Genomic DNA, 24,465 nt, shown 5'->3' on the forward strand with positions numbered 1-24,465 from the left:
AAAAAATGTTAATTTACCTGCCACACGGTGAGCCACTAGCCCTTCAAGGTTGTGGTTTGTGTGCTCAGGTTCATCCTCTCCAGGCAGCGGGGAGGAATTTGAGTAGCTCCTGGAGGGGGCACTGTGTGAGCTAGTCTCTGTAGGATAAGGAAACTGAGAGGCTGTGCTGGGGGGATAAGTGTTAAGGGGTTTCAGCTCGAGACTGCTAACTGTAGGGGAGGGCCCAGAAGACTGGATCAGACCAGCAGGATCTGGAACTGAGGGATAGCATGGAACTGCTGACCTTGGACTTTGAAAAGAGGGTTCTGTAAGTTGCGACTGCAATGTAGATGGAGCCTTTTGAACAAGCGAGGTATGTTGCTGGGGCTGCATGTATTCAGTCACTGAATGTATGGCAGTATCAGCCTGATAGGAAGGTCGAGCCTGTGTCTGAGAGAAGGATGGCTGGGTTGTGATGACAGTGACTTCACCAGAAGGAGCGCTGTAGGACTTGGGAACTTGCATATGAGCAGGATCCAAATCCAGCATGAGCAGATTGAGAGCCTCAATGGATTGTTCAATCTCATTCTGAGAAGGAGCTTTAGGGAACTCAGGCAGGCTGTGGCTTTGGAGTGCAGGGCTGAAGTGTACCCCATCTACAACCGGTTCCTCTGGAACACCAAACTGCTGCCAGACATTAAGCCCCCGCTGCACAGCTTCTCTGCTGCTTGTGGTACGTGCTGGAGCTTTGGGCATGAGCTTCTGTTCATTATTGGGCATCGCTCCAAAAGACTGTGAGCGAAAGATGCCTCCATTGTGGCTGGCATAACTGCTGGATGGTAGCTCTGAGTTGCCCAGACCTTCCTGAGTGGAGGAGGAAGAACCATAAAGTAGTGTTACAGGTTCTATCTCTTTTCCATGTCCGCTTCCCTCCAAGTAGGGCATGCCCTGCCCATTGATCACTGTCTCAGGTTGGTAGTACAGGTCAGCTGGAGTGGCTCGACCCTCTAGGGAGGACAGAGTACCCAAGCTGTCCACACTGTTGCCTTCTTGGCTGTTGGGCAGGTCATCATCCAGGATGTCTGTCTCCCTATCTATGCTGTTGTGTCCATTAACGTGGACCTGAGCTGGAACCAGGTGGAGGATACCACCTCCTCCTCCACCTCCTCCCCCATGACTATTTTGGTAACCTGGCTGGTGCATGGGAGCCTCTAGGCCACTGAGGAGTTGCTCCAGCTCTTGCCTCTCCTCAGGACTGAGGGGCTGACTGGGCTGCTGGATCACCGACACTGCCTGCTGGGCAGTTTCATCAGTGCGATCAGTCTTAATGGAGGCAGTGGAGTTTCCAGAGTCACTGCTAACAGACAGAGCGTGGTCCACTGGGGCAGGAGTGTGTTCGACAGTGGGCTCAGCTGCTGTGGGAAGGCCGTTAGCTGTAGCATCCACAGACTCTTTTTTACGGACTTTAGCGTAGAGGCTACCATCCAGAGGACCTTGCATGTGAATGACGTCTGTAAAGAAAACAAAAACATATGTTAATATAAATATAAACAATATTTATATATGGGTCAAGTCCAACCACCAAGTGTGCCACAAATGTCTAGTTGGGTCACTTTTAGGTTACATATAAAACTTGAGCAATTGGAAACATATGAACATCTTGTACAACCCCAATTCCAAAAAAGTTGCTGTTTAAAATGTAGTTGAAAACAGCATACAATGATTTGCAAATCTCAACTCAATGATTTGCAAATTTCATAAACCATATGTTATTCAAAATAGAACATAGAAAACATATCAAATGTTTAAACTGAGTAAATGTACCATTTAAAGAAAAAAATAAGGTCATTTTGAATTTGATGCCAGCAACATGTCTCAAAAGTTGGGACGGGGCAACAAAAGGCTGGAAAAGTAAGTGTTACTAAAAAGAAACAGCTGGAGGTTAATTGGCTACAGGTCAGTAACATGATTGGGTATAAAAAAGAGTATCTTAGGGAGTCTTTCAGAAGTAAAGATGGGCAGAGGTTCACCAATCTGCGAAAAACTGCATCTGCAATTTGTAGAACAATTTCAGAATAATGTTCCTCAACATAAAATTGTGAAGACTATAAATATCTCATCATCTTTAGTATATAATATTATCAAAAGATTCAGAGAATCTGGAGAAATCTCTGTGCACAAGGGACAAGGGTGAAAATCAATATTGCATGCCCGTGATCTTCAGGCTCTCAGGCAGCACTGCATTAAAAATAGGCATGATTCTGTAATGGAAATCACTGCATGGGCTCAGAAACACTTCCAGAACTCATTGTCTGTGAAAACAGTTCGCCGTGCTATCCACAAATGCTAGTTAAAGCTCTATCATGCAAAGAAGAAGCCATATGTGAACATGATCCAGAAACGCCGCCATCTTCCCTGGGCCAAAGCTCATTTAAAATGGACTGAGGCAAAGTGGAAAACTGCTCTATGGTCAGACAAATTGAAATTAAATGAATCTAAATGAAAGAGGACTAAAGAGGAGAGGGACCATCCGGCGCTCAGTTCAAAAGCCTCTCTGATGGTATGGGGTGCATTAGTGCCTATGGAATGGGCAGCTTGTACATCTGGATAGGCAACATCAATGCTGAAAGGTATAGGTTTTAGAGCAACATATGCTTCCATCCAGATTTCATCCCATCTTTACTTCTGAGAGACTCTGCCACTCTAAGATACTCTTTTTATACCCAATCATGTTACTGACTTTTGCCAATTAACATAATTAGTTGCAAAATGTTCCTCCAGTTTTTTCCTTTTTAGTAACACTTACTTTTCCAGCCTTTTGTTGCCCCGTCCCTTTTTTGAGACGTGTTATGGCCATCAAATTCAAAATTACCTTTTTTTTTTCCTTAAAATGGTAAATTTCCTCAGTTTAAACATTTGATATGTATTCTATGTTCTATTGTGAATAACATATGGGTTTATGAGATTTGCAAATCATTGCATTCTGTTTTCATTTACATTTTACACAGCGTCCCAACTTTTTTTTGCAATTGGGGTTGTATGTTTATACGAAAAAACACCTACATGCAATACTTATTGTATACTGATCCAGGATTATTATAATATCCAGAGTAGGCCACAAAATTAACTGAGTCACTGATCACTGTTTACTATACTTAATATTAAATCTGTGGAGCCAGACACAGACACACCCCTAGAATATGATTCAACAACATCTTCCCTGGAGACACATAACATTCCTTATCCAAAGCTCTGACTCACCTGTGGAAAAATAGTCTCAAACTCAATGCTGGATGCTTTCCTGCCTTCTTGGAACTAAGGCATCACTGCCTATATCATCTCACTTGAACATGCACACCCACTGGCTTGGGCAGCTGGAAAGTCCATTTATCTGCAGCTCTAACAATGAACATTTTGTTTTCTTGAGGACAAGCTTCACCACAACAAGCGATGTTGGACACTGACCTTCTAAAACTGATGAGCCACTGATGAGAAATTGCTTTTATGTTCCAATGCACAATCTGTATCAGCAACCTTACACCTGCTGGATTATAACTCTAATGCTAGTGTTACCTGCTAGCTTTTGTTCTGTTCTATGACATACAGTATCATCAATTCAAATCAAAAATCAAAAATATTTTTGCCAAATCTTGGTGGAAGATCAATTATGTCTCTACAAAAGTATCCTATAAAGCACAGGTTCCCAACCTCCTGTCAAGCTAATTTTTGTATTTTCCTTCCTTTAACACACCCATTTCAACTCAATAATGGCTGTTTATTAGCAAATTGGATGAATCAGATGTGGGAGAGCAGTAAAAAAAAAAAAAAAAAAAAAAAACAACTTAAAGGTGCAGGGCAGGGAGTTCTCCATTACCAGGGTTGGGAACCTGTGCTTTTAAGAAAGTACTGCTTATTTATTAGTGCCCGTTATGGTTTCTGAAATGTACTATAAATTTTTGCTGTAGAAAAAATCATTGTGGCTTTTTCTTTCATTTCAATGTAAACATTTTCAAAATTTGCTCTTTTTCCACAAGAGCTGCACTAGTCAGACACCTTGACATGCTTTACCAATGTACCATTCAAGGGCCTTTCCAAACTTATTTGCTGAAAGTACCAGTTAGCTTCATCTTAATCAGCCCAGGCTTGGCGGCAGCACTTCCCTTTAATAGTCAGGCCTGGAAAAAGTGAGCCTTTTCCCTCATCAGTAATACTTTCCCCTTAACTAGAAAAGCTCCAAAACCCATTCGTGAGTCTTTCCAGCATGCCGAGAAGCAAAGATCTCACCACAGGGACAACACACCCATTGGGAAGCTGAGAGAACAACACATCATGCATAATTCTATACTAAGTACAAGTTTAACTGTGGCATTCGCTAAGGCAGCTAAGACAAGTTCTCATATTTTATTTATGCCTAAATGCATCCTTATGACTTAGTAGTGTCATGTGAAGACCTGATGCAGTCAGAATCTTCATATGACACTCAGCCTTTACAGATGGAAGGAGACACAACTCTCTCTTGAAAAAGGAACTGCCTTCTATTTCGGCATACATTTTATCACCTATTTACATGCACCTGTGATCTGCCATCATTCCTATATTAGACATCAACATCTTCCCTTCCCAATCATCACCTGTATAAATAGCAGAATGTTAAAACATGTTAGGAGAAGCAATTAGTTTCCATACTACTAAAGAAACTAAGAAATGCTGACAAACTTTCCCTACCTGTTGAGGCGTCCTGATCTGCAGGTCCGATATAATTTCTTAATCACTTTATGAGCTGCAATGTTCTTCTTCTATAATGCTCCACTAACTGAACAGTAGTGAGCTGTGGAGGGGGAGCTGCTTTGACTCACCCCTCACACTCCTCCCACTAAGGCCACCAGACTGATTCTGACACACTCCAATAGAGACGCTCTATAATGGACTGCCTGTCTCTCACTCTCTCTGTCTCTCATGGTCTCTTTCTGTTTTCTAGAACCCGTCTGTGATGGATGTAATTTTATCATGTACCAGATGAGCAACTGATGTCTAATGCCATGACATCATACAGCCTTTTTCTGCCCCTCTGTCTGTTCTCTCACATTCACTTACTCAAACTCTCTTGATACCCTATGTCAGACTTGGAAATGTAATCAAAAGTAGACAATCCTAAATTAAATTGCACACATACTTAATAGCATACCTTCCCCAAACACACCCTTACAGACCCTAAGTGCATTAACCATACATACCCAGGCAGTGATGGAAAGATTGATCACTGAGAACATGGGGGGGCAGACAAAAGGACAAATCATGGGAAATACAGCAAGAATAATTTGAGTTTATGTGTACATGAGTGTCTCCATATTGTTTGGATCATACAAAATTGGGAATGACATGACCCCTCTTCAAGACTTCATACAGTGCAGACCTGATGTTGTGGCAGAACTAAACACTCCTGCATGGACTCCGGTTCTGAGCCAGTTGGCTGTTTATAGGACAGTTTGGCCTGCACATCATGGAAAAGTTCTTCCCATTTAGCCATGTTAAAAAAGTGAACAAAAACGCTCCTTTTTTAAAAAAAATGCCACTTGCAGTCAGGGAAAGAGAGAAACAGAAAACATCATACACTGATTGAAAACAGAAATCGTTTCAACCAAGGCCACTACCTTTACGTCAGTGTTGTCTGATTTGACAAAAAACACACCAAGCCAACACATTACACCGCATTTAAGACCACCATTTTCCTTATGCCTCCAAGTTCCACTAGGCAAACAGTTGGGTGAACAGAGATATACAACCAGATACCTGTAGATGTTGTTGTATTTTTACCTGCCGTCCTTAAATTCCTCAATACGCAACACTTTCCTGTTGTATCCCTGCACAAAGCTAAGGTGATTCATTTAATTAAAGCCTTGATGGATGATTTTGAAGTTAAGTAAGGTGGGCTGTAATAATAGTGTGTAGTCTTGGGCATTGTGAAACACTGCATAGATTAAGTCTCAATACACAACATGAGCTTATAAGGACAAACATATGATGAATGCTGTAAGATAAATCCGTTAAGATGAATTCCTCGCCTATAGGTAATGATTTCCAAGGGAGTTCCACTGTAGTCTGCTCACTGTTGGTTTGAGAGTGGAAAAGGTGTGGGCTATTTTGAGCACTATATGAGACAGTAAAGGAGCTCTGTGTATCTACATGACTGTGTGTAAGAGAGATTTCTGATTTTTTTTTTCTTCTTTTCCTTATTCAAACCTTTTAACGGTATCTGCTTTAACATTAATTCATTAATGTCCACTGATGGCTAGTCAATGGTTGAACCATTAAAGCACCCTTGATCTCAAACACTAAAGCTTAGGCAGTTCTCAAGGACCTGTTGTTGGCTCTTATCCAAACTCCATCAGGACAATGTCTTCGATTCTGTCCAAGTCAGAATCCAAGGACAGAAAATCCAAGAAACCAAGGACAGAAAATGTCAGTGTCTTGTACTTTCAAACATGGAAAGAAAGTAAATAGGAAATCCTCAAATACTGAGTAATAACATATAGCTTTCAGAAAAATGTATCTCACAAACCGCATTAAAAAGTGTTGCCATGTTTTAACAACTGTGTGATGAAACTGAGGCCTTAAAATGAGAGTAAAGGAATCTTAAGAAAAGGCCAACGCAACTTTCAGTATAACATGTCAGCATGATATTTCAATACATACACACATTTCTGTGTGTGTATATACTGAAAAAACATTTCTTAAAATGTTTCCTGCAGTGACTGCAAACAGCACGCTGCCCTCTGTTATACGAGCTAATCATTATAGGTTAGGTAAGGCACCAGGAATGCCAACAGGTCCCTTGAGATTTTACATATAACTGGAAAGAGGCAGGAAATTTGGGGGAGCCCTATCACTCCATGCCCCCAGAAGGACAGATGCAGTCCTGAGTTATGACACATACAGTGCTTTGATAGTTGCAGACATGCTATACCTGGAATAGTCCACACACTTCATAAGCAAAGTATCCACGATGAACAGTGGCCTGCATAATTATTGGTGTCCTACCTAAAAAAATTATGCCATGATTGTATAAACTAAACATTACACACAATAATTAACACTTTCCATTCTAACAATAGGAATAGGATTACTTATAAAACACATTCATTACAACTACATTTTCTGTAATAGTATTTTCTTTAAGAATATAATGTATGTCCCACAATGGCTGACAACCCCTAAGAAATATTTAAAATATATGCAAACAAATTAACTGATCTTCAGTAAGCACTATTCTGTTTAGATTTGTGATGGATGCTGGGAACAATAGTTACAACATGGAAATACACATTGGATGGGACACCTGACCAACACAGGACATCATGCATATACTGTACACGATCACAGAAACTGCACATAGACAGTACCCAAATATCACGATCGAAACTCTGACCCTGGAGCTGTGACGTGGTAATGCTGCTCCTCCATGCTACCCATAAACAAACAGTTATTACACCCCCCCAACCCGATTTTTTGTTTTTATTTTATTCATTTGTTCTCAGTCCCCTGGAACTTGTTTGTTGCTTTTAACCATGTCCAGTTTTCCTGTTTGCACACATGTAAATTCCATTTGTCATCCATTATCACAGGAAGAAAACACAAATTACTTTCAACAGAAAAGAGACAAATTGTTGTTGACCTGCACAAATCAGGTAATGGATATATAAAAAAAAAGCAGTGAAAACACCATTAAGAACAATTAGGGCCATTATAAAAGTTTCACGTATCTGAAACTGTTGGAAATTTGCCAGGGATTGAACCCAATGGTGAAGGAGTGAAAAAGAGCTAGATAAGCAGTAAACCAGAAACCAGTGCAATAACTACATGTGCAATACATTAAACCTGTGCAATAACTACATGTGCAATACATTAAACCAGTGCAATAATTACATGTGCATTGCACTAAATTAGTGCAATAATTACATGTGCAATACACTAAACCAGTGCAATAATTACACGTGTAATGCACTAAATTATTGCAATAATTACATGTGCAATACACTAAACCAGTGCAATAATTACATGCGCAATACACTAAACCAGGGCAATAATTACATGTGCAATACACTAAACCAAGGTAATAATTACATGTGCAATACACTAAACCACTAAACCAATTTACATATGTATAAAAATATGCATAACAATATTTTTATTGGAACTTATTCTATTATATTTAGGGGTTGTCGCACCAAAATTTCATTGGACTGTGTACGATGTCAATAAAGGATTTCTGTTCTATTCTATTCAATTCTATTCAAAAGCTGTTTCATAGTATTGTAATTATTATATTGCCCAGATGGTATTAGGAAGACAATACTCAATCTCTGCCTGTGCACAAGTGAAGTTCATACTACTGGCTAAGTTCTCATCAAGTGCATCTGTAAAGTGACCTGAGGAAACTGATACCTGCAGTCTCATGTAACAATAAATTCAAAACAGTAAATCTACATGGGACAAAGAGAGAAGCACAGAAAAAAAAGATGCTTAAAGATAGTGGAATGCAAAATTGTCCATTTGAAAATATAGCCACTATTTGGATTCAAAATCCAAATCAACACGTGATTTTATTGTCTGCTGAAAAAAAGTGAAGAGCTGCCTGAAAGTCCTGATATGACTTCAGACTGTGCAACTGCACATTAAGCATTTAAGAAAGAAAAAAACCTGCAACTCAGAAGCGTGCTGGCTCTTTTCTCAGCTCTGGCTACCATAATAGCAGTTCTTAAGTACAGCACATTAAATATGCATTAAAGATGTTTTGGACTGTCCACTTTTACAGCAAGACATAAAAGTGTTCGAGGACTGCAGGATGAGAAAAATGGTCCACTGAGGCATGGTGAAGTCAAATATTCATCTAGTGGGATATGCAGAATGTGACTGCATCAGCACTGCTACTATAAGAAGACTCTTTGTGTTTATGCAACAGGATTGAGGGAAAAAAGGAACATGTAGATGTACTAAATCCGCCCTCTCTTGCCTTCCCACCATTCACCTTCTCAAAGGTCAAATACCACACCGCATTTTGAGTAATGTTTTAGAGTGCGCTATCTGGAGGACACATTTGCATGAAATAATCATAACTTTCACTGCTGTTATAGCATGCAACTTATTTCTGGATGGAAAATTTCTAGACCATCAGCAGTCTCTCAATACTGTATAAGTTAAACCTGCCCTAGACTAAATGTTAATGCCTCATTCAGTCAAATATTATAGTAAATTAAGACAAAACCAAACTCTTTGCATGCAGTGCTCCAAGTGAGTCAAGTTTAAAGGCAAACATTTTATTAGCAATGACGTAGAGTGTCAGGAAAAGTAATCAAGCTCCTCTCTAAGAACTGAAAAAAGATAGGGTATGCAGGAAGCCACTCTTTGCTGGCATTGTGGCCAGCTATGGTACTGTAGAGACCAAACATGGTAATTCCTCTCACAACATGAGCCTCCCACTCTCAAACCCCCATACACCCCCCCCCCCCAACCACACACACACACACACACACACACACACACACCCACCAGAGTGAAGCATCGCATCAGTGAATGTCATGAGTTTTCTCTCTAATTCTGGTTGATTTTAATATTGTGGAAGTGGCTTAAGCTGGGCTGCACAGTGCAGCAATATTTCCCGTGTGAAAGAACTACATAACTATTCTCGCTACTTGGTGTGTGTAATATTAAATAATATTTCCCATCTGCTAAAGCCATCTCCATTTAGTCTAGTCATGGAAAATGAGGGAAAAATGGTTACAAAGGATATTAGATTCAATGTCATTGTCAGTGCTTATAATTCTACCAAAATGAAATGCTATTTCTATGTACAGAGTGTTGTCTCTCATGTGTGTCTCTCAATCCTCAAAAATCAAACACAGCCAGCATTAGTGTTAGGATACAATTTTTCAGCCATAATCTTGAGTTTCTAATGGATTAATCACAGTTGAACACAAATGAACACAAATGAAATATGCCGGTTTCTTCTTGTCTTGTGGTATCCTAAGGCAGGTGAAAATTTTTGTTTTCACATTTCCGTTCATGTCATTATCATGGTTATGCTAAAACTGGATCTGAACTACACTACCCATCAGCCCCAGCACATCACATGACCATGTCACATGTCCCACTGATCACTCACACCTGTTCTGTGTGACCTCTAATAAGCACCACTATTTAAGTTCTGGCTTCTGTGTACCGCATTATCATGCTTCTGTTGATTGTCACGTGTGTCTGTTTGTTTTGCTGGTTTGCGTGCGCTCACCACATTAGTTGTTATTTTCACACCCTGCACAATAAAGGTCTGCATTTGCTTCTTTCTCCTCAACTGAAACCTGACAGTCATGAAGTGTAAATTATAAATATTTACATTCTACCCATATGTATTTTTGTTTATGTAATTTTTTTCTTAAATAAGAATGATCAGGTATTTTAAAAGTCTTATTTTAATGCTTGATCTCAAATTTTAATATGACCAGCATGGCCTCCATCTTGCCAATTCATGACAATTCACACAATTTTATTTTGGGGAGTGGGTAGAGTTTGTGCCATTTTTTTATTTTTTAACTTTATTCATATACAATTAAAAACCTCACTCAGAACATCATCATGATACATATGGCCTTCTTTATCAGCCATGCATACACAAAGTTTTCTGTATTCGTGCACATGAGGTGTGTATGTTTAAATAAACATACTGAAAACCACCTGAAAACCACTTGCTGCTGCTGTGGATGGCCCCATATGGACAGCATAAAGATCAATGAGATTACTGTGGATAGTACCACCTAGAAACCTTAAAGATGGCTTAGGACTGCAGTTGCTGTGAACAGTTTTGCACTCAAGACTCCATCAGTGAACAGTTGATATCTTCAACAAAATAGACTTCATGTTAACACTATAATGAATTCAGAAATAACTCTGATGCTTATATTCGTAAGTTGCACATAAGTTTCTGTGAACACAATTGCACTTTTTGACTACATAGTATACACTTATGGAAGATAAATTATTTACAGTCACACTATCTGGTGTCACCCAGGTGAGGATGGGTTCCCTTTTGCATTTGGTTTCTCTCGAGGTTTATTCCTCATGTCGTCTCAGGGAGTTTTTCCTTGCCACCATTGCCTCTGGATTGGCATTAGGGATAAATTTATAAATTGAAACATTTATATATGGAGTTTATATATTTCTGTAAACTACTTTGTGACAATGTCCATTGTTAAAAGTTCTATACAAATAAAATGTAATTTGAGTTTAATTGAACTATGTCTATGTAGGAACCAGTAGTGTCAGAAAAGTGTAATCATGGGTATACTGATTATGAGGAGCTCCCATCCCACTTACTGGTAATAATTTCAGCTTAACTGACAGTAACTTCTGACTATAGTGTGCAATCTGATGACAAAGATAAAATATACACACATGATAAATGACAATTTTCTAGTGCATAGGCCTACTGGAGGATCTTTCCTAAACACAGAATTATAACTGAAAAGGCACAAGAAAGAAAAAAAAGACTTTTTTCTCTCACTCTTATAAATTCCTAGCCATCTGAGTGGCTGTGCAGTTATTAAATGCAGGTTAAAAACTAAAAGTGTATGTTGAAGAAATAGCCACATTTAGATATAGCCAAAGGACTGTATGTTCCACAGACATTTTGCAGTACAACTGAGACTGCTTTCTTTTCCCTGAAATGATTAGTTCCTCATTTGCTCGTGAACCCAAATTCCATAAAACTTGGGCCCACTAAAATGTTCCAGTATTGCAACTACCTGAGAGAACAGCAATTATAGAATTGCAGTTAAAATTGAAGCTGGGGGCAACTCTGTAAATCTGGAAGACAATAACATAATTAGTTACTGGAGCATTATTAAAATCACCAGTGCTGAGTTTAGCATTTGGTTTTTGTCCCAGGACTACCTCACAAAACCAGTAAACACTAAAAGAGTAAAGCCATTTTCTGGCACTGTGGATGCATTTCAGTGAATTTCAGTATATTAAAGGTACAAATTGTATATGTCTCTGGGGTGTATGTTTAAGAAATGCACTATAAGAATGATAACACAGCATTAGCTGCACTCACGGTATCAAAGCAATGACTGGGTAAGAGATTCTCTATGGACTAGTCTATGAAAACTAATGGGAGGAGAATGGATGGAGTCAGAGACACAGTCTCATAAATGTCAACACTGCAGCCATCTGTTACAGGTCACTGAAAGCTATTTAAGTAGAATATCTGACCCGTGCCGAGGTATGCGTAGAGGCCTAGAAAACATAAAGGAAACAAGACAATTGTGTATTATAAAGTCAGAAGGGGTGAATGAGATCCTTTCCTTCTGTTGTCCTCCACCCACACTTACAGTTCCCATCAGACTTCTCAAAGGCTGAAGAGAAACATAATTACGGCAGCTGGAGAAATGGTGTAAGCTCAGAAGTAAATGTCAACCAAGCATGGGACTTGCTACGTTTCCCCCAGCAGGACAAGTCAAAAATGCTTTATACAGCTTTATTTCCACAAAATGCACTTGCCTCCAAGGTTGTATCTGCTCAGAAACTCTAACCAAGCCAATAAAGCACCCCCACGAAGCAAGAACACTGAACAAATAAGTCTCTAAGTCTGTTATATAGTAACAAATCAAGCTGGCACATGTTTCGGTTGGTTCAGCTACACTGTTACACAACTCTCACTGTCTGGACTCAAAGCATTTTAATCTGTAAAGCCCCAACTGATGAAGTCAGATTACTCTACTCAACAAAATAGGATAAAACCATTATCGTCTGTATACACTAAGCGGTTCAATCTGCTATTTTCTCAGCAAACATGCAAGTTTGTGTCAGCTCTAAAATGATTGTGTCATGGTCCATGTCCATTGCTGGACATTTTACATGCATGTTAGAATAGGGCAGCTGCATCAGTGTGTAATAGGTGAAATGAGAGTAATTCAGCAAAGCCAAGCTCAAAGACAAGCTGACTGGGAAAAGCAAATGCACCCATCTGATACAGGCACTCATTGCTCCTCCAGTCAGTCTCCACATGTCTGCAAACGGAACAAATTGGTGACAATTCCCACTCTCGTGTCTGCAAAACAACCGTAAAAGTAAAACAGACCACACACATATGACATGCATCAACAAACGTATTTCGGAGAGTCACGTCCATGAAGGAAAATGTGAAACATGCACCTCTGGTGTCATATGTTAACAGGTGGAAACTGTAAAATATTCTGCACCAGGCTGGCAAGCCTGTCTGTCTGTCAGAATGCTTGTTAAATGCCGTAAACTCAGAGTCTGTCTACTGTAGCATGTTCTCAACAATACAGCCTGTCAAAAGGGTTAATGTGTATTTTAAAGCCTTTGCTTCCACATATTGTTTATTGTTTTATTTTGATAATAAAGATCTCCTTTTACCAGCTATAAGAACAGTCAATGAGATCATGTATATTGAAATACTCAGCAAGAAAAGAAACATCCTCTCACATTGAACTGCTTTTATTTCCAGCAAATTTCTTAACATGTGTAAATATTTGTATTAACATAAAAACATTCAACGACTGAGACATAAACTGAACAAATTTCACAGACATTTGACGAACAGAAATAGAATGAGTCCCTGAACAAGGGGGGGGGGAATCAATATTAAAAGTAAAAGTCAGTATCTGGTGGCCAGCAGCTGCTTTAAGTACTACAGTGCATCTCATCCTCATGGACTGCACCAGATTGGTCAGTTCTTGCTGTGAGATGTTACTCCACTCTTCCACCAAGGCATTTGCAAGTTCTCGGTCTGGGGGGACACACGGTCACATGTAATTTTCCACTGCAAGGACAGTCAGCTATCCTTCCTGTCTTCCTGTAGCACTGTCTTAGTCGTCTTACATTACAGACATTGCAGTTTATTGCTCTGGCCACATCTGCAGTCCTCATGCCTCCCTGCAGCAGGTCTACGGCATGCTTACGCAGGTGAGCAGGAACCCTAGACATCTTTCTTCTAATGTTTTTCAGAGTCAGTAGAAAAGTCTCTTTAGTGTCCTAAGTTATTGTAACTGTGACCTTAATTGCCTACCGCCTGTAAACTGTTAGCATCTTAAGGACTTTTCCACAGGTGCATGTGCAATAATTGTTTATGGTTCATTGAACAAGCATGAATAACATTGTTTAAACCCTTTCCAATAATGATCTGTAAAGCTTATTTGGATTTTACAAAATTATCTTTAAAATACAATCTCCTGAAAAAGGGATGTTTATTTTTTTGCTGAGTATGTTTGTAGGATCTGCTCTTATATGCACAGCTAACCACACAAACACACCATAATGGTTTTCTGTGAAACACAGCTGCCTTTCAGCATGCAACAAAAATACTGCATCAAACAGCTGATCTGGGACTTGAAAACTGTTATGAGCAGCTTTTAAAGACGTGTTAACCACATTCAATCTAACTTAGTCAAAATCAGTCTGGCCTGTGATTGCTTGAAAAATATTTACCACAGTGTGGCTTTTCTGCTGTGGCAAAAAGCTGTTAGGGCAGAAATGAGGCAATTATTGTACAATTACACAGCCCAAACTGTACGCTTAAAACCTGGATAAACACAAGGATATATACAATACCTAAACTCAGATTACCACTAATGTACGCCTGGGAAACCATTCATATGGTGAAATTTTGACACGTTTTATTATAATTGATATATAAAATCTCTTTTATAAAAAAGAGAAAATTGCAGTTCTACTGAAAGATTCCAACACACTGATAGTCTACAAGTAACTCCTATGTATGGATCTAATGTAATTAATTTAACTTGTAAAAATAAAAGTATTTTGTAAAAAAAAAAAAAAAAAGTCTTTATTCATTGCCTATATTTCTACATTGTTTTAGGGAAATATATTTATGTTTACTTATATAGGAAATGTTATAAAATAAAATGATTTAAACCAAATTTTGGTCAAACCCCAAGTTTCCATTGGTTTTGGCTGTTTGCTAGAATTCAGTCATAGTGAGACTCCCTCACATATAGAGCAGTCATTAAGTCATATTAAGTAAAAACCCAAAGTTGCAAATCAACAGAAATCAAAAAGCCATATTTCAATGCTAAAAATGTTTATTTTATGATCAGGCAGGAACTTCAGTGCAGCTTTCTATGTGGCAAGACACAAAACAAATGAATGTGTGATATTACCCATGATAACAGCATAGATGAAATAAAAAGGTAAAAAACAAACAAACAAGCAAAAAAAAACATTAAAGTTCAAGGCCTACCTGTGGACCAACAGCATTCATTTGCTTACTATCCTTCAAAACAAGTCTTGTGTGTATTTATAAGCACCAGTAGGGCTAAGCTCCTGAAATGTGTGTATAGTGAACATAAGCTACTGCATCCTTCCTTCTCTGGTGACAGACAACAAAAAGGGCTTTGGTATCTTGAGAAGCTGAAGAAGTTGTCTGTGGCTCTGTCACTGCCTCCCTGACAGCGCCTGTCTGGTCTCATCTCCCCACCTCCATACTTTTCACACCCAACCATTTGGAAAATGCTGTGACCATGGACAACGGCAATCTCTTTTGCAGTCCCATCCTCCCTCTGGCTAATTCAAGTCCTGAGTTTATACTACAGGTTATGTATTTTATCTGTTTTTGATCTGACTAATGAAAACTGTAAATAACCCAGCTGGTTGCATATTAACATGTTATCATGACAGTTTGTGTTGTTACTGTATAAGAGGCTGCTGTAACGAATTTCAGCTGTGGGTCATTGGGTCACATTTGGTAAAGTGCAGCTTCACACCACACATGGACACACTATCTGACATGGAAGTGTGTGCTGTCAAACCCTAGCCTCTGAGGTCATCACAGACAGACGATTAGCAGCATATTATCTGCATTCATCATGTCAGTGGAGATAAAAACATTGACCTGTGTTATCCCACTCATTTGTAGACCAGTCAACTGTAATTATGGCCCACTGGCCTGGAAAATAAGCTCCAATAGCCATAATATTTACTGTTCATTTGCAAGCTTCATACACTCTTCCTAAAGTGATTATATTCCATCATTTTAAAAGTGAATAAGAACCCCTTTTTTCAGGATGTAAGTCTTATGCCTTTGGCTTGAACAAAAGACAGTAGCTAAATAACATAATAAGTCCTGATTCTGAATACTTTATAATACACATATATTTACACTACAGCACTGTTGAATTCTCAAATCTGATTGGTCAGATGGTGTTGATTCATTTTCTACAACAGCAGCTCTTACAGTATTAACAGCTACAAGGCAAATCACAGGTTTGTTTGTTCTAATACATTATTATTTCTACCAATAGATCTTTCACAAGAACTTTAATGGTGAACCCTCCACATAATATAAACCTATTAATAAATGAATGAAAAATATGTTGTTGTTTAATAAAGAAAAATATCCACTGGTTGATATAATGAAGCTTTCTGTAAGGACAGGTTTGTTTAATTTTTATGAATTCAACACAATCCTTACCAGAATGAAGCATTAATAAAAATTAATAAATGTCTCCATAAACAGGTAAAATGATTAACATGTTAATTAATAAATAAATAAAATGCATTAATTGGAAAATTTTCTGTAGAATAAAAGGATTAAAGCAGAGCTGTTATGAGAAAATTATCAACGACATGGTGGTGTGATGGAGCCCGACGCAAAGCAAAGGTTTACTGTTTCCACCATGAAGTTCCTTAATTAATTAACTTTTTCTATGCTCAAAAGTAACAAAGAATTTGGAAACTGCTTGGCACAAATGATAAATGTCAAGTTGCGAAAGGAAAATTTCATCAACATTTATTGCAACCTTGGCCTGAAGCTTTCAATTTCTGGCTAATTTATTTACACTATATATACTTGTAAAGTACACTATATGCTACTTGTATAATTAGGAATTTAAGAAATGTCTTTATTTTCTACCAAATTAGTCCACATATAATGAAAAGATTAAGCACTTCATTTCTCGTTTTTAAGATTTTAAGCATCTATATAACCCCTGCATACAGTAAGTTCCCTTTCTTCGTAATATAGCAGACGTTTATGCAGAAAAAATGAATGACTAAATGAATGAATTAATTAATCTCAATCTTGTAAGGCATTGCTCCAACACCTCATGTTCCAAATCATGTTACCATGTTGTGTATTAACAATAGAAAAATTTATAACACAAATAATGCTACAGACAGAAAATCACCAGAAGGTGAGTATTTCCTGATAGACTTGGAGAAAGGTCCCTTTTCAGTCGCTATCTCACAGCATTAGCAAAGTGACATGATGAGCTTAAACACAACAGAATGACTGTCCTTTGGCTCTAACATCTCCATGGAACTGTTTGTCCTAGTTTATTTTTTTGCGTGTGGCAATAATCTGAATTCATGCTCTGTCTGTCCTACATCATTACAGCATGTGTATTGCAGAATGTTCTCTCATATTCTTCTCCAGCTGGCTCACTGCCGTAGGCTAGCTGGAGGCGTGGTTAGTTAAAAATTTGAGTACTTGGCCTCTTGACCAACAGTTCCAGCCAACCACAGAGACAGACTGGTTTACAGCACTGTTTCAAAGGCTACAGCCAAAAGATCAGCGTCCCCTTATTTCTGGCTGGCCTATTTAAAGCAAGGACTGTTTAGCAGGATTGGATGTTTTATGGCTAGACATCTCAAATGACTTGGGGTGGGAACTGAAGTAAAAGAATGTGTGGTCTAAAAGGACTTAAGCCTTGAAAAATTTGGACATATTGAAGAAGCAATAAATACAGATATGTTTAACTCCTCACATTTTTTCTGCATATTGGACTACAATAAGAAGAAAATAGATTTTTATAAAAATATATATATTTTCTTAGAAATAACAATAGAACTGGAGCTTTGCGTGCACTATAGCTGTTTCAGATGATGACAATAGATAGTCTTGGTCAGATACTGACCATCTCTAGACAGCTGGAATTACAGAGGTGGCATCAGTGGCTAAAGTCTGGAATGTGCTGTATGTGGCCTGCTGACCCCACAGACACAAGGTGGGTTGGGGGAAGGAGCCAGGATTTAGTGACCAGCCTTGTTGTGGTCAGGTGTCCTCACACCATCCATATGAAAAACAGGAGCAAGGCCATGACTGGGTCTGTTTAGGATTTGTAATGCATGCGTTTACATTCACATTTAAAGCTGGAGGTTATACCAGGAGCCAGGGTCTAAAAAATAGTGCAGTTTGATATTTTACAGGAAGATTTAACGCAACTAAACTTGGATGACACTGTGTGATTTCAGTGGTCTTTTAAGATTATTATTTGTCATGCTTTATACCACAGCATGGTTGAACTCTCAGAAGGTGTTGAATAATTATCTAGCAGCATGGCTTTGACAATGGTTCTGGCTGTTACAAAATGGTTTATATTAATGAAGGATTTATATTAATGCACTTGGTTTAATACATTATCATTTCTATAGTAACATCTCATACAAGGGACTTACTTGGCAGATTCTCTGCATAATCTAATAATCTGCTAATAATAAACCGATTTTAAAGCTGTGTTTAACAGAAAAATGTATAATCATTGATGCTGTGGTAATTTTCTGTAGTCTGTTGCTTAAGTACAACATGACCACAATAAAATCTTGGCTGACGTGTGATAAAGAATGGGCTAACCTAAACATAAACATTCTTCAAAGTAAGCTTGAGGTAATAAGGATATTTTTTTCTGTCCATCAGCATGCTTTGTTTATGTTTCGCCATTGACATAACCATGTTTGTAGTTGTCCTGTGAGTTTTGAGTAATACTATGCCATCCTCCTAATGGTATCTTTAGACAAGCATCGTAGCAGTGGTCACACTATGAATTCTTCCATCCATCCATTTTCTGTACCACTTATCCTACACAGGGCTATGAAGCCTTTCCCATGGGTGCCAACCCATCGCAGGGCACAATTGCACACACATTCAAACACTACAGACAATTTACAGATGCTAATCAACCTACAATGAATGTCTATGGACTGGGGCCGGAAACATGGAGGAAAACCCCAAAGTACAGGGAGAACATGCAAACTCCACACACACTGGGCGGAGGCTGGAATCCAACCCCAAACCCTGGAGGTGTGAGGTGAACATGCTACTGTGCCCCAGTGCCATCAGCTGTTTTTGTAAACAGTACTGTAAACCTGGCTTTAGTCAAGCATTCTAGCCAGTTTCAATAAGGAATTCATAGTGTTACTTTTTCTATAATCAGGTCTTATTTGAACACTCGATTTAAATTCTTGAATGTTTGGTGCAGATACAGATGTGCCCCGATATCCTAAAACTTCCCTGACTCTCTTTGCATAGCCATCCAAGATTTCCCTCTAATGAAAGCAGATCCTTCAATTTAACAAAGCCATATATGGACAGTAACTCCCATATGCAAGGATGACATAAAATCAGGGTTAATCAGAACAGCATTTACTCAAATAATGAGGATAACAAGCAAACATTAATTTCATTGCATGGCTTCATCTTATTTTTTTTACACGTTTGATCTCCACATGATGAGACACGTGGCTGAACACAACTTGTGGATGAATTTAGTTAAGGAATGTGAAGAAAGCACTGCTAACTCTATTAGATCTGATTGAATCAGTCTCTCTGTCTCACACACAGACAGCGTATAGATCAGCTTATTAAAAATCCTCACGCAAACAGAACAATCATGGAAAGAAGTCTTGGGCCAAAACTCTGGCTTGCAAGTGCATGGAAATGGATTAGAAAGGGTTTGATGCTGGGGAAGTAAATAGCAAATAGTGATACAAAATACCATATCATATGCTCTTTTGTCAAATGAAATTAATCTAACCATTTTAAGACACATATTTCCAAGCTTTTAATGTTGAAACTTATTTAATGACTATATAAAGACTATATAATAAGGGAAAAAAGACAATCCCAAAATAGTAACCTGCCACAGTCAACACACCAGACATCAGCCTGAATTTTTATATACATTTTTTGGAGTACTCACCTTCCATTGAGTCTTCAAAGCGTTGATTAAAGTTTTCATAAGAGTCCCAGCGAATCAGAGGATCCTGGGTGTTGTAGTCAACAGAAACACTGGGCCCATTCTCCAGGTGGCCCATTCCTTAAGAAGAGAAAGCAGCTTTTTAGCTCAGGCATTGATTCCTATCAATTGTATTTCAATATAAACATTTGATTATTTGTCATTATGAAAAAAAGTCCTTACCTTGGATTTTCTCTGGCCCAAATGAGAAGACAAACTCTACTTTTCCATATTCAGGAAATCTATCATCTGAAAGAGGAAATCAGTACAGTAGTAAAACACTTTGATGACCTGGTGAATTGCAATTAAAACATTGACAAGCCTTCCCATCCCCTCCCTCACCACCTCCATGAAAACTAAGTATGCTTCGCGATTTGCCTTCTAAAGAAAAGACAGCAGAGCACCTCCAATGTCCTTGCATATCCCAATGTTTTATTTGCCTGGAACCCTATTTAATTGGGCTAAAAACTGGTAGCTAATGCAATTACTGTAGAAGTCATTATTCAGGTCTGGTTAGTGTCTTTATTTTCAACATGTGTTTAATCACAAGGTTAGGGTTGTGCTTAGTTATAGGCAGTCCTGCTTTTTACTGATTTTGAAAAGAAAAAAAAAGAGAAAAAAATGAAGAAGAAAAACAAAAACACTGGTTGTGCAAGCAAATTAATATATCTAGTAGAATGTTTGTGAAAGTCAATAAGGAGTAGGGTACTGGGAAAAAATGCATTAGTGTCTGATTTTATAATGCCAGGTTGCAAAACACATAATATCAGTAATATCTATAATATCTAACCTTGATTATGGATGCTATATAACATTATAAATAAAGAATAAAACAAGACGGAATATGCTTTTGGATGAAAATACTCATAATTAAGTTAAAGCTATACCTCTGACTGCAACAAAGCACTGATACTGGAGACTCCTTCCAAAATTGCTAAATGTAGGTGTAAGTTGTTACTATAGAAACTATAATGTATTAGAATGAGCAAACTAATATAAATCATGTAACTGGAACTACTGCATGCCAAGTCTTGGTATTATAGAAAATTAATCAACACCTTTCATCCAATCAGAATCAAGAATTCAACAATACTGAGGTATAAAAGGGACAGGAAGTATCAACACTTTAAACATTACAACCTGTATTTTTATTAAGTATTTCAAATATAAGAGAAGACATTTTACCTTTAAATGTCTCGTCCAGCTCATCCTTGCCAAAGACAAGGCCTAGGTCATGGACAGCACAGGTATGAAACTGCACTCTGAAAATGACGTCTCTGGAAGGGCTGCGGAAGCGCTTGTGATAACACTTGAGCTGCATGGGAAAACAGATAACACTAATGTAAACCATTACATCACACACACACAGCCTCAGTCCTTGGGGAATACAGATACTTTCTAAACACTGAAAAAATTACAGGGTTGGAAATGTACACTGGCCTGAATTTCATAGTCGTTCTGTCTCTCTCACACTTCATACACAAATCTATAAATATGTGGTGCTTCAAACTATTATGCCTTATTATACAGTCCATTTCAATCCACTTATGATGCCTGAAAAGCTAAAAGCAGTGCAGGAAATGCAGTTTGTGGCCTGGCACACGCTGCTCTACACATTTTACAGGGCCCCAACATTCACAGGTACTATTAACCATATTCAGCTCTGTGATTTACTGAAACAATGTGCACAAGTGAAGCTGTGGTCAGAACAACAGCTGTCTCAACCATTATGGTACATCAAACTCCCGGACACATGCCAGTGCTTACATTTAAGAGCCATCCTTCACAAGCAAGCCCTATTAACCATCTTAGATTAGATTATGGTTCTGAATGACCAGGACTTTGTTAGTCTTCCCATGCAGAAAGAATTCTAGATATACATGTCTATAATTGATGTAATATATGAGAAAACACTTGTCCAAACCTCAGATGAGGAAATAAAAATGTCCTCATAGGCCACTGAAGTAACTGTATCCTGTTGCCTAGGATAGCTGCAATTAGACTATTTTGCTTGGGGCCGACAGATATGAAACACACAAGTTTTCTTCTCATAGAAACAGAAGCAAAATAAACAAGACAAAATGGATGAAGGTGGGAAAGGAAGCCAAACATCTTGTGGCTTTGAGTCACTACATTCATGTATTCCAAGATATCACAAAGATTGTGCTTTCTAGGGTGATTTCATTGCATAGAATACAGAGTGATATCCTGCATATGTACTGTATGAGTCTACCAGCATTACAGATGTACATAGAGAGCAAAGATGTACATAATAAATGTGTAGTGGCCTGGAGAAACCCTTCAGATGGTGAAATCTTACATTTTCTACTATACAAGGTTTTCAAAACTACGGAACTACAGGCTTTTATGAAACACGTTTCTCTTTTGTGTGGATTGCAGCCAGAAGCATTGAGTTATTATGCATAAAGCTTGATTACTTTTTGTGATACGGTGGCAAAGCAGTAATGTTGGGTTCAAGACCACCTTCAAGACCGAGACTGAGTCAAGACCAAGACCATAGCCAATGGAGCCTGAGTCAAGACTGAGTATGACAGTTAAGCAAGACCAAGACAAGGCCAACACCACACATGGCCGTGTCCATGTCAACATAGAGACCAGGAGCTCAGATGTCTTAATTTACTGGTTGTACTATCTTTCTAACCTAACATGAAATTTCTCTTGAATTAAATAAAGTAACCTATCTACTTTGGTATTATCATTCTGTATAAACGATTATGCAGGACATACGTAGGACATACATGTCAAGTTTTTGTAGGCCGAGGCCGAGACAAGACTCATTTCACCAAGACCAAGACATTGATGTATGGTCTCAAGACCGGTCTCGAGTACCACAACACTACAAGGCAGCACTCAAAAGAAAAAAATAAACAAACATATTTTCTAGTTGAACCCCTTAAGGCGGTGGACCATGTGGATCAGAAGGTGGGTTTTTTGCCTAAGTTGGAAGGAAGTGGAACAAGGCGCAACCGCAACTGATGCATGAAGAGACAAGAAAGCAAGACAGTGATAGTTGCAGAAGAAATAAAAGTCAGTAAAATATTTTAAAACTACCCTGACTATCCCAGTGTACTACTTCAGTTGTGCAATTCTAACACAGTCATGGAGTGTTATTCAAAATGTTGTTTGATTTTGTAGAAAAAAGTTAACATTTATCTTTAAGTTACTTTATTTGTTCCACTTTTCTTCCATAGTCACCAGGTTCTTAAAATACGGTTCATATTGATTTACAGCATTCTTTAATGCTAATGCCATTATGTAAATTCCCTGGCACACATTCAGCTTAGTGCTCTTTTTTAAGTCACCTTCATTTTTTATTTATTTATTTATTTATTTATTGCTAAGGACAGTTGATGATCTCATCGTTAAGATGCTGCTTTGAAAGCAAAGCCTTAGTGCTAATTAAATGTATTACTTGGATGGACAAATTACCCCCAACTCTCTAGCCGCCTTCTCAAAAAGGTTGAGGTTGAAATAAATCTGTGCTGACATTTTTGCAGACTGTAACAGCACTCTTAAAGAGGTAAACTGTCATCTCAGACTATAAAACTGAATATAGCAAAATTATCTATAATAAAAACCAACTGAAGTAATACAAATCCAGTAAAAATGATAAATAAGGATGCAATTCTACAAACCTGAAATGTCTACAAAGGGGAGTAATGTTTGTGATAGTATAGACCCTATGCACATAGACTTACCAGAATGTCTCCTTTCAGCAGCAAACCAGGTTCAATAGTTATGCAGATACTCGTTTGACTGTCGCCTTGGACGTTACTGTGAATTATAGATAGAGAAACATAGCTAAGTTCACAAAATCCACATAATCACAATTACAAATAAGTAAAATTTGTAAATATAACCAGTGAGATCTAAGATATGTTTGTAATGTTTCCAGAGACTGGTATGACATGATAGCCGAGGATTCTGGGAAGCTGTGTGAGTGTGTGTTGCTATTGCTGTCAACTCTGAAGCAGACTGTATAAAACAGAGATGACACTGTGAGGATGATAATGAGGAGTGTGTGATTGATGATTGTAATAAAGTAATCCTAGCCACTTGTGGGTCTGGGCTTGTGTGTCTATGTTTATCACAGATATGTATCAGTGAGTTGTCAGCCACTAATATGTCTATATTTGGGTCTGGTATTGAAATTTGCCAGGATTTTTTCACCAACTTAAAAACAACCACTGCTTTTAAGTTAAAAAATATATATAGAGAGAGAGAGAATGGTTTAACAATTTTCAGCATTCTGAGCTGCAGTCCACCAGTGAAACGCATTAAATATGTTTATATTGAAATGTTTGTGATTCTGGAGCCAAGCTGTTGGGTGATGAAGTATTTGTTACCGTTCCTGTGAGGTGTCACAGGGTAACTAGAGCAGTTACGAAGGGCTTTAATATGAAGGAAAAAAAAAATCAAAAAT

At 38.3% G+C, this 24,465-nt stretch overlaps 1 protein-coding gene across 16 annotated transcripts in view; it reads right to left on the minus strand.

Annotated features, from left to right (window-relative positions):
- Positions 1 to 24,465, minus strand: part of tns1b (tensin 1b) — a 265,947-nt gene that overhangs the window by 26,301 nt on the left and 215,181 nt on the right. For all 16 annotated transcript variants that reach the window (XM_053627379.1, XM_053627378.1, XM_053627392.1 and 13 more), the window contains 5 exons: positions 23,741 to 23,816; positions 21,207 to 21,336; positions 20,205 to 20,270; positions 19,986 to 20,102; positions 18 to 1,490 (listed from right to left, as the gene is read on the minus strand). In XM_053627379.1, coding sequence (XP_053483354.1) covers positions 18 to 1,490; positions 19,986 to 20,102; positions 20,205 to 20,270; positions 21,207 to 21,336; positions 23,741 to 23,816 — 1,862 coding nt within the window. The remainder of the gene's footprint in view (positions 1 to 17; positions 1,491 to 19,985; positions 20,103 to 20,204; positions 20,271 to 21,206; positions 21,337 to 23,740; positions 23,817 to 24,465) is intronic.

Source organism: Ictalurus furcatus, chromosome 6 (genome assembly GCF_023375685.1).
Source record: "Ictalurus furcatus strain D&B chromosome 6, Billie_1.0, whole genome shotgun sequence".
Classification (NCBI taxonomy): Eukaryota; Metazoa; Chordata; class Actinopteri; order Siluriformes; family Ictaluridae; genus Ictalurus; species Ictalurus furcatus.